General features: G+C 47.9%; 1 protein-coding gene across 3 annotated transcripts in view; it reads right to left on the bottom strand.

Moving 5' to 3' along the window:
- LOC146830407 (microtubule-actin cross-linking factor 1, isoforms 6/7-like) overlaps positions 1-11,175 on the bottom strand; it is a 456,496-nt gene extending 445,321 nt beyond the window's left edge. Inside the window, exon 1 of one of the 3 annotated variants that reach the window (XM_085604595.1) lies at positions 10,896-11,175. In XM_085604595.1, the coding sequence (XP_085460721.1) occupies positions 10,896-11,012 (117 nt within the window). In that variant the 5' untranslated portion in view covers positions 11,013-11,175. The remainder of the gene's footprint in view (positions 1-10,895) is intronic. The other 2 variants (XM_085604596.1, XM_085604592.1) reach the window with 2 other exon arrangements.
- Between the last annotated feature and the right edge of the window lie 3,492 nt (positions 11,176-14,667).

Here is a 14,667-nt window from a genome sequence, read left to right as displayed (position 1 = left end):
CCCCAGGAAGCGTATATTGTTGCGGCGGTTGCAATCCTCAACGTTCACCGGCTTCCGCCGTAGATGCCACAATTCCTGCCCAATATCCGGCTCCTTTTCCATTGTCAACAGTAAAGCAAATTTCCGGTCCTTCGTCTCTAGCTGAGTTTTAAACGCAGTAAGATCTGCCATTATTGTTTTGAGTACGGTGGGTGTCCACCTGGTGTCTTCTTTGACCAAGTTCATTGAAGTTTTTATCACAGCCAGCTCCCTCATAGTGGTCTCTAGTGTGATTTCAGCCATGTCGTTGCAGCAAGGGGTCTTTTTCCCACCTGCTTCCGAGAACAGTAACTGGTGGGTTGCTTTGCCCATCTGTGGAAAGCAAAAGATCTTGTGTAAGTATTCAAAGATCGACAGGGAGGAGTGATGTCACATGAGAAGTTAAGGGCAGCAGCAGATGAAGGCCCCTGCAGCAGGCATCAATGAACAGCTGACCCTGCAGCACCAAGGGAAAAATGGGGGAACGATTAGGGGTGGTCAGAATATTCCGTTCTACCCACAGAACTAGCAGAATTTGGTGACTACGTTACTCTTGTAATGCACAGTTTTGGTCAAATTCCAACAAACGCTTTGTGACAGAATGTTTTTTTGCGCAAAGCTCCAGAATGGTAAGTTGGCAAGTGAGATTTGGCATCCCCTAGCTTGATTTCCGATTGCTAGGAGGACAACAGACGAGATTTTCTAACGCGGACAGCTGCGACTGTTCGCAGTGAGAAGGCTGCCGCTCGAGTAGAAAATCTACTTTAGAGATCGCAAAATCAACTCTAGTAGCTACTCCCTCTGGCACACTGCGCGGTGCCGTACATGCAAATTTTTCCGCACAGAACAGGCTACCGGCACTAAATCACAGCGCAAGTAGTGTGACATTTCTATTTCCATCCATCAGTGGTACGCCGTATAATCTCACAGAATGTTTATGTAAGTCTGCAGAATTCTGCAGAGTCAAATTCCACAAGTCCCGCCCATCCCTAGGAACGATCCATTTCAGTTGTGCCCAAGGGCAGGTCAATGCCCAAGACAAGTCGAAGAGGTGCAAAGCAGGCCGATCGATGATCAGAGGTGCAAGACCCCAGACGCAGTACCCTCAGGCACTCCACTCCCAGCAAGGAATAGCTGGTAGAGGTGTGCAGTAAGCCCCCCAAAAGATCAGTCCACACAGTAAAGGGGAAAGGGGGGGGGGAGGCAGTTCTATGGTCAGTGTCCTAGAGATGCAGTGTGGGGCATGGAGGAAGTTAGGTCAGGAGGAACATGTCCTACATAGGTATCATGTTTGAATACTAGCCTGTGGAGGGTGAGGTGATGGGCTGGGTCCTGAACCCTTGTTATGGGCAGGTGTGGGGGCACCCTATTGTTTGGCGGGCTCAGTGTTGAGCCTGGGGTCGAATAGGGAGTGCAGGCCTCTGAGAGTAGGGATGAGGCTCACAGGTACCACGGCACTCGACTGAGTGTTGCTGGAAAGAGATCATCAGGGACGAACTGGTGCTCACCCCAGTGTTGCAGTGGAACGAGGAGCCATAGTGGGGGGAAAGCAGGACCTCTGGTGTGCTGCCTGTCCTGGGCCCCAGAGCTGTGTCCACAGTGGCCACAGCCGAGGCCCGTCTCTCCATCTGGCCTGGTCGTTGGGGGATCTGCCGGTGCAGAGGATCAACATGTTCCCTGGTCTCTCCTGGGACAAGGCCGTCCGTCCACCACAACTGGAGCTGCCCGGTGGCCTCATTAGATGCCTTGGGGCACTGGGCTAGCAGGAACTTCCACAGATGCTGGCCATCTGCGGCGCAGCCAGGCAACACCTCCCGATTAGCTGTGTCATCAGCGAACGGGCTGAGTACTCGATGCTGCGGCAGGGGCCTGTGTCTCCCTTAGGTATGGTCGCTGGTTGGACAGGAGTGCCAGAGCCCTGGCAGCCAGTAGTGCGGAGGACCGACGTGTTCCTTGGGCTCTTCTGGAACAAGGCCTTCTGGTACCCGCGTTGGGACTGCATGAGGGGCCTCGGTACATGCTATTGAGTGCCGGGGCTAGCAAAGGTTCAGCAGATGCCAGCCATCTTTGTTGTGACAAGGCTTCACCCCCCACTTCTGGGCATTTTTATAATTGCTTGGTGACATGGACGTATGTGTTTACACATCAGGGATGGTCTCATAGCAACTATAAAGAAGCATATATATTGCATATGAAGTTCAAAATGACTACCCCTCGCTCCCGAAGAAATCTTTCCGTTAATCAATCAGCAAGATTGCCTAGCATCAATGGACTTTCTAGATGCTTATCTCCAAGTACCCATTCATCCCAGTAAGTAGACGCTTCTTCAACTCTGCATACCGGACCAACATTACCAGGTTCAGGTACTACCCGTTGGTCTTTCCTCTTCACCTAGGACGTTTCCTAAAATACTGGCACCGTTAGTGGGAGTCATTCACATTAGATGAATTCAAGTATTCCTTTACCTAGATGACTGGCTCATTTCTTGTTCTCCTGTTCCCAAGGCACTTTATCAGGTCTAAGAGGTGTGCAAGGTGGTCCAAGATCACAGATTTTTGCTAAACTACAAAAATCCTAGTCTGACACGCATGCAGAACTTACACGTCTTTGTAACCCATTTCAGAACAAATGTAGAACAAGTGTTACTACCCCTGGAGAGAAGCCAGAAATGGTCAGCTGAGATTCTGAACATTCTGTTGCATAAGACTTCACAAAGAGAATGGTTGAGACCACAAAGTCTCAAGGGCCATTAACTCTTGCACTCCTACCTTCAGCACATCTTCACTTGTTTCCATTATTAAATCATTTGCTGGAACAGTGGTTTCCTAGTTCACAGGAATTCAAACACGGGGTGCCAGCCACCTGTCAGGTGAAGGAAATGGTGGACTGATGGTTGGAGGAAGAAAACTTAGTCAAAGGTCATCCCTTTTGTATAGCTCCAACAAGGATTGTCACCACAGATGCCAGCAACCTAGAGTGTGGCATCCCTCTAGACTGTTCCTCGGTCCCAGTAAAATGGACAATTTTACAGTCTGCCAACTCCTCCAATTGGAGAGAGCTTAAAACAGTCCAGCTTGCCATGAGGGAGTTTGCTCCCTAGTTCTTAGGTCACCATCTACAGGACAGGACTGAAAACAGGGTGGCGATGGGCTATGTAAACCATCAGAGGAGTACAGAGTTTCAGCCTATTAGCTAGGGGGGTTTGTACATGGGTGGAGCTCAATCTGAGATACATGAGAGCAATCTACCTCCACAGGAAGGAGAACTGGGCAGCATAGAGATTGAGAAGTGTGCTTTACCCTACGACTTCATTGTCCTTGATGAGAGGAATATTCCTTCAGGTGCAGGGGTGGTTTAGGAATTCGAAGATCGATCTCTTCGCCTCAAGATAGAATGCCCTCCTCACTTGTTTCTCCACAATTATTCCTTGTCATGGATTGCATGTCCTTCAGATGGCCAACAAGACTACTTTACGCATTTCCTGCCATTTCAATGATTCTGAAGGTACTCCAGAAGATCAGGGAGGACAGGGCTCTAGTCTTATCATTGGGTAATTCCAATAGCCCCTTACCCTCGAGCAGGCTGCCACCTTCCACTAGACATGCTGAGACAAATGCTCTTCAGGCTTAGATATTGAGAGGATACGTTAGTCTACAGGTTGTTCCTCTGTGTTAGATGATTCAACACTCCAAGCATCAAGCTACTCCAAAAGCCTATTCTCGCCATTGGAGAACATTAGAGAATTGGTGTGGGGATAGAGGTTTGTCTTCTAGTTCAGTTGATTCTGTGAGGGTCTTGGACTTCTAAGAGATTGCATTCTCTTGGGTTTAGCTCCCTCATCTCTTAGAATCCAATGGGTGGCTGTGAGAGCATTCAGAGACCCTCAGTTACAGAATCTAGAGTCATCTGTGTCTAGAATCTTGAGAAGTTTCCGATGATTCATTCTCCTTTGCATTCTTGAGATCTCCCATTGGTCCCATAGGCTCCCAAAGGTCTTCCTTTAAAAACCCTGGAAGAAATGGATTTCAAGTTTCTGACCCTTAAGGGGTTATTTCTAGTAGCAGGTTCCTTCAGCTAGGAGAGTAAGGGGTCTGAGGTCTTTCCTGAGTTCAGAACCCATTCTGAAGGCTTTTCCAGGCAGAGTGGTATTGAGGTTCAGCCTGAAGTTTTTACCAAAGGTCCCTTATCGATTTCATTGTTCCAAGGAGGCGATTTGCCCAGTGTTAGCACCAGGTCCCCAGTGTGGGAGGACCTTTAATACATTGTTAGATGTTAAGAGAACCCTTCTGATTTATTTAGCAAGAGCAGAGGTTTTCAGGAATTTGCATCACCGATTTGAGATACTTAGTCCTGTGGGAACAGTTTAAAACTGTCTAACTACTCTCAGCAGGTGGATGAAATAGGCTATTCGGCTAGCTTGTGATGCCCACGGTGGAGAAATGAGTGAGCACATTCAGGAAGATCGACAAGGCGTATGCCTGCCTCTTGGGCATATTTCAAGGGTGCATCATTTGAGGATATTTGCTGTATGCGGCTACCTTGGCTTCTCCTCATGCGTTTATGGGCCATAATAGATTACAGCCGAGAGGCAAAACATCAATAGCTTTCCCAGTTTCCGTTCTGGGTGCAGTTTCAGAAACCTATCTTGCGAACTAACATATTAATTGTATATTTTCTGAATAACTCTGATAGTAATTAAATATTGATGTTTATATCTGCTCAGTATGACACTGAGAAACTTTTGTATACGGTTATGAAGCTGATCCGGGCTTTTGTATCAGCTCATATAGTAGAGACTGGTGAGGAAGGTGGAGGAGGAGATAATGTGCTGTCTACGTTCTGGTAATCTTCATTACTAGGAGTCCAGGGGTTGCTCGATGAGGAGCAGCCCTATGATGAAGCATGACACCCCTTGGGGTGTGTGAGGGCATTCAGGTCTGATCACTCGGACTCCCTCTGATCACTCTGGTCTACCCGCCAGTCCCGTCTAACAGCCTTATCCTCTCTGTTTGACATAGCCTCCTATGCGGGAATCGCCCCAAAACTTTTTGCTTTTTCATCCTAGTCTTTGCCGACACTCTCTGCATAACCATAGGATTCTGGGCACCTTCCTCCTGTAGGGCAGAGGGAAGGTGCACATGCCAGCGTCGCCCGCATTGGGTTAGGGGTGTGTGTATGATGGGTACTGTGACCCATACCTCTATGCGCCCTGTAAAAAAGTACGCCACATTCCCGGAGTGGGTATGGAACTGGCTATGAGTGGGACGGAGCACTGAGTGTAGCACCCACCCTATATCGGGTCTGTCAGGACAGGCTTGTGGGGCACCAAGGTGCCCCTGCCTACGTTAGCATCACTTAAGCCTCAGCCCACCCTGAGTTGGTTGTCCCATACCATGGGCCCCATCCCCCCGGTGGGCCCTTCCCCCTGGAAGGCCCCGATTGGCCCCAGGGGCTGGTAGGCGGAAGGCCAGGTGGGCACATATGGATGATCCCTCCCCAGGTAGTGAGGACCCACCCCCCAAATGGGGCTTCCCCTGCCTTAGAGTTCGACTCTACCCATGGATACTTAGGGGGTGTTGCCGATTCTCTGGAGTGGCCTCATGGCCCTTCGCAGGCGCTTGCTGTCAGGGCCGTGTGGAAGTGCGTGCACCTCCCTACAAAGATTAGGAAGAGGTGCTGACACGTTCTTCAGGAACATGGGTTGGTCTGCCAATGCAGACCGGGGGTGTGCGCACCGGCCCTTATGTTGTTTTGGATGCCTGTTCCACCTGCAGTGGGAGGCTGGAGGATGCGCTAAGGCATTTTAGATAGGTGCCTGGCCTGCCATCGTAGGCTGATGAGCGTATACCTGCATCCCCGGTGTTCTGACCTCTGGGTTAGGCCTGCCGGTGCAGACCTGTGTCTGGGCACTTGAATCCATAGTGCTATCTGCAAGGTCCCTGGTCCACCGTCACTGGCTGGGAGTGCGGATTTGCAACTGTAAGGGAGTCCATACGTCGGGCTTGTCCAAGCAGGTTAGTGTGCGTATGCGCCAGCACCAAAGGTGCTAGGACCTGTGTAAGCCATTAGCTTAGCCTGTCCTTGCTGCGTGAAAGCACACGCACCCTTCCCCTCCATGTTGGGATGTAGCTCTGATCCCATGTTCTGAAACACGGACCGATCCATCACTGCAGACTGGTGGGTATGCACTGGTATCTACCGGGAGTAAACTCGTGAGCAGCTTGCTATTATATAGGCTGCTGTGAGTGCGCACCCGTGGTGCCCGTGATTGTGTGTGCCGCCTGCCAACGCAGGATTGTGCATACGCACAGACACATATATTAGTTAAATCAGTGTCCAGTCTCCTGTGCAGATGTAGGCGGGCACACTTGCACCACTGGTGCTGGGAACTATGTGTCCCGCCTGCCATCGCAAGTCACTATACGCAATAGTGCACGTGCGCCCAGGTAAGGAGGAATGCCCATGTACGTTTTCACTAGCTATGAGGCTTGCTCGTCCTATAGGTTAACGTGGGAGAGTGGCTGACATTACTTAAGACTGCAAAAGTGGACGGCAGTGGAACAGCCTCATGATGTTTCATATCAATGAATTCACAGTGACACTTGGCCTCTAGGGACCGGTTCATGGCCTCACTAAAGACTAGGATCTGCAGTCCATGGCCACATGGTAGACAGGTCTACGATTTAGGGGAGACTGCTGTGGTTCAAAGGGAAAACCCCTAAACCAATGGAACTTCAAAGACACAAGACAGTATCACTACAGGTGCCATCCTTCAGCAAAGGGTGAGATACTCTTGTGGGGACATGGGACCAGAGAACCTGTGCACATTGTCAGAGGACTCGGTTTCGCACATGAAGGATAACTGTCCAAATAGAGTCTGGCCTTGGCCGAGGACCTACTAAAGTGTGGCACCCTGAAGTGTGCTCTCCAAGGGCCTGACCACAGACCTCCTGTTCTGTTGAAGATCTTATGGATATCAAATATCTCCCATGAGGGACCCACACCATCTACCTGTAACATCTGGAGAACAGTGCCCTCTCAAGTACCCACCTTGGCTACTGAATCCCAACTGGTAGCGTGGTGCAAGTTGTGTAACGAAGACTGTGTCTGGAGACCGGATTGTGTCATACGGAGCCCACAAATCTTGCCCGCATCTTAGACGTGTGGTTCCTGTATGGCGGGGACCCAGACACTCATAAGTGTCTAGTGGGTGGTGAGCGGATTCACCAGTTGTGGAAAGCTGCACGGACTGTTTCAGCGATCATGCCGCATCTCTCTTGTGCGACACGCCCACTGCATTCTCTTGCGCACGATGTCCGATTCACAGTGTGCGACCCTCAGAGGTAAGGGTGTACCCATAGTAGTGCCTCATTCTACATCATGTGACTCTCCTGAACTTTCGCCGGTGTGTGTGACCGGACTGGTCTGGTGTAGCTGTATCATCGTGCACCTGACGTGGTGCCTTCTTTCCAGGGAGGTACGGAATTGCATCTCTCTGCTATGTCTGACTGGAACTGCCTGGTGCAATCCATCTCAGCATGCTCCGGTCATTATGCCTCCTTTCCCGGGAGGCGCAGAATTTTCAAAAGCATCGTATTTGAAATCTGAAGTGGTTGGGAAACTCATACCAATGCACGCCAAGGGCTCTGCCCGGATTGCTTGGGCACGATCCGGATCATTGTGTACCTTATCCTATCGAGAGACTCCCCTGCGTTACTCTCCAGTCATCGGTTGTTCCCTGGTTGACTCTCATTCCGGTGGACCAACTGCCCTCTCCACACCAGGCCCCTTCCAAAAAAGAGGTCTTGGCACCAGGCAGTAGTGCAAGATTGACTGACTTGAAGAAACGCTTCAGAGACAGTTGTGAAGCGGGTCAAGAGACTGTGTGACTCCTTTGTGTTTTAAGACCTGTGGGTGATCTTCCCGAGTGGCTGCTAACCTCGCCCTTGTTTATGTCTACCTCCTACTTCAAACTGCTACATATTCCCACTTGCTTACTGAGGACCCAGACTAAGTGGGATTTTGGCCGCGTGCAGCCCAGTGTCCTGGAGGCGGAGATGGTCATCTTCCATTCTGGGTTACAGGACAATGGGGGTAAACTAGAGGATGGAGGGGGGCTTGGGCCATGGAGTCTGCAGAGGGTGAACTGTTGATACGCTGGGTAACAGTGGTACCACATTAGGGTGCAGAGTACATATCTGTCTGCAAGAGCGTGCCGTACGGAATGGCAAATACCCGTTGCACAGCATAGTGGTGCAGAGTGAGTGTGTGTGAAAGGGACTGATCCTGTGTGGATCACAACACTGGTCGGCGGGGTCATATTGCATGTTCATTATTGCCAAAAGCAGAATACCTTTTGAAATTGGGATTTCATGCGTGGCTTCAGCTCGAGGTGCTAGTAAAAAGTGTTTTATTTTTGTGTACGTGCATAATTTTGATATTGTGCACTGCATAAGGGTGCTTTCTCTCAATTGGGGTGGGGAGGCAATAGATTAGGAATTGTCCACAGTGTGCATAATATTGACATAACAATACGAGTAGGCCTGGTACTGCAATTAATATTTCTGAATGTGTTTTATGGCCAAAAGAATAGAATAGTCGTGTTCTAATGATTGAATACGTGTGTTGAATATAAACATTTTTACATACATCCTGTATGAAATCTCTTTACTGACACTCCGTGTACTTATCATGAGTAGCCGATGTGCCTGTGCTTTACACATTGCCTCTGTAGTGAGCCTGACTGCTCAGTGCCAAGGTACCCAAGGGCACAGGTTATACAGCAAGTGTAATCACCTTCCCTTGACAGGTGTGGTAGTTCTGCCTGGGTGGGGGCATCTCTTCAGCCAACTAGACACTGCTGGTTCCAACACCCTCCCATATGATAAACTGCACCCTCTTTTTGTGTTACAATTACCAGCATGCACTAAGTGGTAAAATGAATGCCCTAGGTGCAGGGGCACCGGAATTATGTGGCAGGAGAGGGACTAATTATGTGGCAGGGTTGAGTAAATTATGCTGCAAGAAAAGGAAATTATGCAGCATAATGCTGCACATTTTGTAATAGAATTGCTTCATTATTTGGTCATTTTTAATTGTGATAAACTCTCTGGACATTGGTTGCACCTCATTAGTACCAGTATAACAACTAAATATAGCAATAAGCAACAGAAAGGTGACCAGTCCTGCTTTGCAGATGGCCTTCCACTAGGTGTCTAAACGTGTAGTCAAATTTTTAGTAACTTTTGAACCATTTCTGCTAGAAACTTTTTTTTTTTTTGTTAAAATCTGCAGACTATGCCGCAGATGATGGATTATGTGGCAAATTCGTCACATCAATAATTAGGAGAAAAATCGATGGACAATGCCATAATTCCAGTGGCACTACTTAGGTGTAATGTAGATCATCTAGTCTTATGGAAAAGGACAAGTATTTACAATATTTCTCATTTGCATGTATGCATAGCGCTTTGGTCCAAAGTTCATGTATGCATGTCGTATTTGTATAGCGCAAACCTAGCCAAAAAGGCAACTGAGAGCTCTTCAAAGTCAATGGGAAACATGGGTCAGCCAATCATAGGAGGGGTAGCTGTTTTTTTTATTGTTACTGCATTGTGATGTAGCCATGTTTACTCCATTAGAAATGAATCTCTATAACTAACAGAATGCAAAGAAAACACCTCATTGAATAATGTACTCATTCACAGACTGAGGAGCCCCAAACGGTCTGTTCTATAACCACTCCGTGTGAAACAAAGCGGAAAGTATTTTTAATAAAGAGAGTTACACCTTGATTTCAAAGGCAACTTTTCCATCCCAGAATTTTCTTTTCATATATATTTTTCTTGTGTGACTGTCCAGTGGAGGGGAGGCGGGGGGTCAACTGAACTACAGAAAAACAACACTCCCAGAATGCACTGATGGGGTAAATGAAAGTCCAGGTCTGGACACAGGATGTCATCAAGTAATCCAGTCATATGGTGACCCTCACGCAAGAGACACAAGATTCAGAAAATGGCTACATTTAGAAATGATACGATTCAGAACAACATCAACCAAGCCTGCATACAATATGTGCAATTGTTTCACACTTCCTTTGAAAAAAATTGACATTCCGCTACATGTGACAGGAATGACTGTATTTTACAAGATTGTGTGGCACAAATAACCAAAATAAACACACAACCAAACACTAGTCTTGGGGCTCGAAAGTTTCCACAATTAACTACACGAGTACCTCATCTAGGTCAGGATATTTTTGGGGGGTGGGGCGTGAAGTGGACTACAAGTACCCAAAGGGTAAAACACTTTCCTGGATGAGATTCGGAGGCATTGCTTTTAGGAAACTCCAGAGCTTTGTGGACTAAATCATTCACGACTGAGTGCTTGACACACATTTACACAGGTGGTCGAGAAAGTTGCAAGTCCCACTCAAAGTTTACAAGATGACAGAATGGAAAATATATTTCTGTTGAGGGTTTTCTTTATTGCAAACCATCCCACTTCTGTTCTTTGCATCATGTAGTTTGATGATGTGACTCCAACTACCAGAATGCTCTCTTCATCGTTGGCCAGGTCTAAAAAAACATGGTGTTCTTGATCGAAGCCATCTGGTGACATTATCTCCCCACCTTAAGTGGGGGGGGGGGTCCCACTCCTTAGGATAATAAGCAGCGTGCCTGCAGGCAACACTCTACACCTCGAGTGAGTCACCTACCAGGTCCGATAAGTCAATTTCACGCAAACGTGCACTCAATAAAAACATGCATCATTTAACAGAAATCGATAAAAAGCGAGTCCAGCAAGGAGAGCCAAAAAAACTAAAGACACAAGGCTTGCACTAGAAATTAATGTAAGGAAGGATGGCTAAATACAACCTTTTGCAATTTGTTGAGGAGTGAAGTATGCTGCCCGAGTACCTCGGACGCCGAAGCAGGGCAGGCAGGCGAGTGGGTCTGCATTGGAGGCCCGTCTTTAACGCAAGGACTTCGCATCTCAAAGCTGCCTGCGGGGACATTGTGGTGAACGTTTCCTGGCCTCCTCCTGGACCACGCCCATCACCTCGGACAGGTGGTAGGGTCAAGCAGGGGGAGTGAGGTCTCCCTCTGAAGCTCAGTCCTCGCCTGACCCAAGGTCACGTGCAGCTCAGCCCGACGTCACGAGGCCTCATCCCGGAGCGCAGCCCCCTGCCTGAGAGAAGGTCACGTGCAGGTCAAGCAGAGGTCACGAGCCATCTACCCCTTTTCTATCGTTTTATTGTATGTGAAGTTTGGGTCTTTGAACAAGTGACGTAGATGCAGTACAAAGACAGCGGGGGAGCAGCGATGTCTTAATATTGGGAATGAAGCCCATCAGTAAGTGATCCATCCGACTTCCGAAACGGCTCATCACACCCTGGTGTGTCTTGTAAGCTCGCGTGGCAAGCACTGCACCGACTATGCATTTATTTATACTGCTTGTTGCACAGCCGAAACCCACCCACTGGCGAGCTGCACCTTGAACAAGCGACCGTTGATCGCACGCCACCCTTATCTGGTTTTACTTTTCCAAAATGTCACACACATGTAAACAATAACCTCGTGCGTGCACCACTGAAACTGCACATTTGCTATTTTATCTTGTTGTTTGTGTTTTTACGAAAAACACGATAACTGGTTACGTCCGAGCTACAAAATCTAAAAATATAAGATCTGCTCACTGGTATACATTTATCTATTCACAAGGCACTGCTGCGCCAGGCACTGCCTGCTCTTATCTGCTGCTCCCCAAACTGTCACAGACACCGTGTGATGGAAGGCCGCGTGCAAGGAGACATCAGGGGGAACCAACGCGCCCCCGCCCTCTGAAGACCCGCCCCATGCTGCGCGGTTCAAGAAGGATGTTTCACTGAGACCACAGATCGCTGTGAGTGCCAAGGGGCGCACCCCAGCTCTCCTGGTGCGCCCTGTAATGGAAAGGTTACAATCCCACCAGAGCCGGCCGTCTTTGATCTCTATGGCCGATACACCAAATCACCACTAAATCCTCTTTGGGTTCCGGAGCAGCGTGCTGCTCGCCGAAAAGCGCTTCGACGCCTTGTAAGGGGAAGTAAGCGCTATATAAATGCAATTTCAATTACCAGTGGGCCGGATAGATAGGATACGTTTTTTTTCCAGTGCTACGAAGGCAGCAACCCCTACAGAAAGCACACGTTAATACCATTGTTTTGAAGGTATTCTCGCGTTAAGGGGGTCCCTTTTCAGACCCTGCATACAGACCTCCAAATCCAGGACTGAAATGCCTCGCCAGCCTGGAGATTGTAAAATAAATGTGTAACTCGAGGGGGTCGTCCGCTGGCTCTGGTGCGCCCCCTCTCTCACACAAACAAATGCCCAGTAGTATGCAAATTCCCACCACAAAGCAGAGACGCAGAGGGCGCTAACAAAAGGCCCCACGCCTTCTCCACCATTATGCCATCCTTTCAGGATAAAATGAAATGGCGGTTTCTTTGAGGCGCTTCTCTCTGCCAGAGTGAATGAGGGGGCAGTGGGGGGGGGGGGGCTCTTTTCTTTTCTGATTTCTCGGCTGGTCTGGGGAACGAGGGGCTCCCTTTGAGCTCGAGGGGTGCTTCCAGGAACACTTTTGGAGTTTTGTTTCAGGTCAAAGCTATAAAATGGTGCTTCTCTGTCTCTCTATTCAGACCCCCCCCCCCCCCGCTTCATCACAGACCACTGCCTTTTCTTTGGCAGAAACGAGGGGCGGGGGCTTCCCTCAGGCAGAGACTGCAACAGGTGGACAAAGCGCGCAGCTGAGACCAGAGGGAGCAGCGCTGGTTTCACGAACACAAATCAAAACACATCCCCCAGTAGAGGCCACAGAAAAAATAAAATCAGCATTCCACGGGTTTGACTGGCACGTATGCCTTGCATGCATTTTACACAGTTATCAGCACGCCTAACCTATACATGAATGGGTGAGGCATAAGTTACAGGGTTTGTAGGGCAGCGATCAACAGTTCCCTGACCCTTCGCGATGTCCATTCTCTTGGTCCGGCTCACATCTGCGATTTGGGGTTTCCGCAGAAGCTGGGTCTCCGGAGGCGAAAGGAGCTATGGTGTCTTACAATAGGAAATGCATAAAAATATCTAGGGGTCAATTTTGACTCCAGGGGCAACTTCAATAAACAGCGTAAGGACATTTCAGTAAAAGCTATGAATCTCCAGGTGAACCTCTGCAAGCTTTCAAGAAATCTGTCTGGCCCAAGTCTATCCCCATTATTGGAAGTTATGAGCAAAAATTGGGCCGACATTGACATACGGCGTTGAGATTTTTAGGGGGAAACTAAACTCCATCTTTAACCAACATGTGACCAAACTCTACAAAAAAATTCTCCATCTGCCCAAAACTGCCTCTGCTGCTCAGATTAGACTTGAATTGAGTTTATTAAATTTATGAAATTTCTGGCACTGGATTGTACTTAAATCTGTGCCATAAACTGAGACAAGCAAACACAGGCTCATTGGAGTCTTTAATTTGGCTGGACATCTCACAGAAAAACCCATGCGGCTCTTATAGTCGTTTTTTAAGGATTCGATCCAAGAAATGTCTGCGGGTGCATTATGGGACCTCAACCCTAGTAAGTCAGTATTTAAAACCAGCATTAAGAAATGCATTCAAATGCGGTCCCTGATTATTGATAAAGCTCACTTTTGCATGGGAAACAATGATCTCGTATGGCCGGTTATCCCCCGCTTCCTGCCTATCCTGTACTTACTCCTTGCACCTAAAACTCAGTTTTATGGCTGTCAGACTGGGCGATTGGCAATTCCTAAAAGAACTGCCCGTCTGGCGCCGTCTGTCAGAGGATGTAACGGGCAAAGGGTGCGGCATGACTCCTGAAACCCTGGAGCACATAGTATGCCTTTGTCCCTCTTTTATGTCACAACGTAGACGTAAACTGAAAACTGAGTGGAATAGGCTGGGAATCCGGACGTGTAGACAAGCAATTATTGCAGCTTTAATGCCAGAAAACACAGCTCTAAATATTGCTCTTACAACCTTTATACGACATGCATACCGCACTTTTAGGCAGTAACGGGAATGGTACGTCATCGCGCCCTCTTTTAAGAGCTATTCCATTCTATTCTGCAATCTATTTAATGCTGCTAAAATTGCTCTTACTTGACTGCTGCTTTGTACAATCTGCTGTTGTTTTACAAAATATTGGATTGCATTTATGGCTGATTGTTAAACACCTGAAATCGAATGCATTTTAAACGTCATGTTTTCACTGCCATTTTGCATATTAAGTACCTGTACCATTTACACACCAATGAAGCTTTTAATGCAATTTGAAGTTTTTAATAACCACTGCTTTTATGCTATGGTTTTCTGCCTTTTTTAACAATGTGTATTGCTGTTGTAATTTGAGGTGTTCTTTTAAGGATATTTTTATACCCAAATAAAGTATATATATACTATGGTGTCGAAGATTTCTGTGGGTTTATATTTTTGGGCATCGTTAACAATGTGCAGAATGTATTTTCACACCCGATGACACGCGCATATACTGATATGATACGATTGCTTTTGAAACACATTCTCTATGGTTAGAACAAAAGTCCCCTGAATGGCTTTGTTGAGGCGAGGCCCCCCTGCTCTATGCATTTT

Source organism: Triturus cristatus, chromosome 5_1 (assembly GCF_964204655.1).
Source record: "Triturus cristatus chromosome 5_1, aTriCri1.1, whole genome shotgun sequence".
Taxonomy (NCBI): Eukaryota; Metazoa; Chordata; class Amphibia; order Caudata; family Salamandridae; genus Triturus; species Triturus cristatus.
The sequence above is the reverse complement of the archived record's forward strand: the minus strand, read 5'-3'. Positions and strand labels throughout refer to the sequence as shown.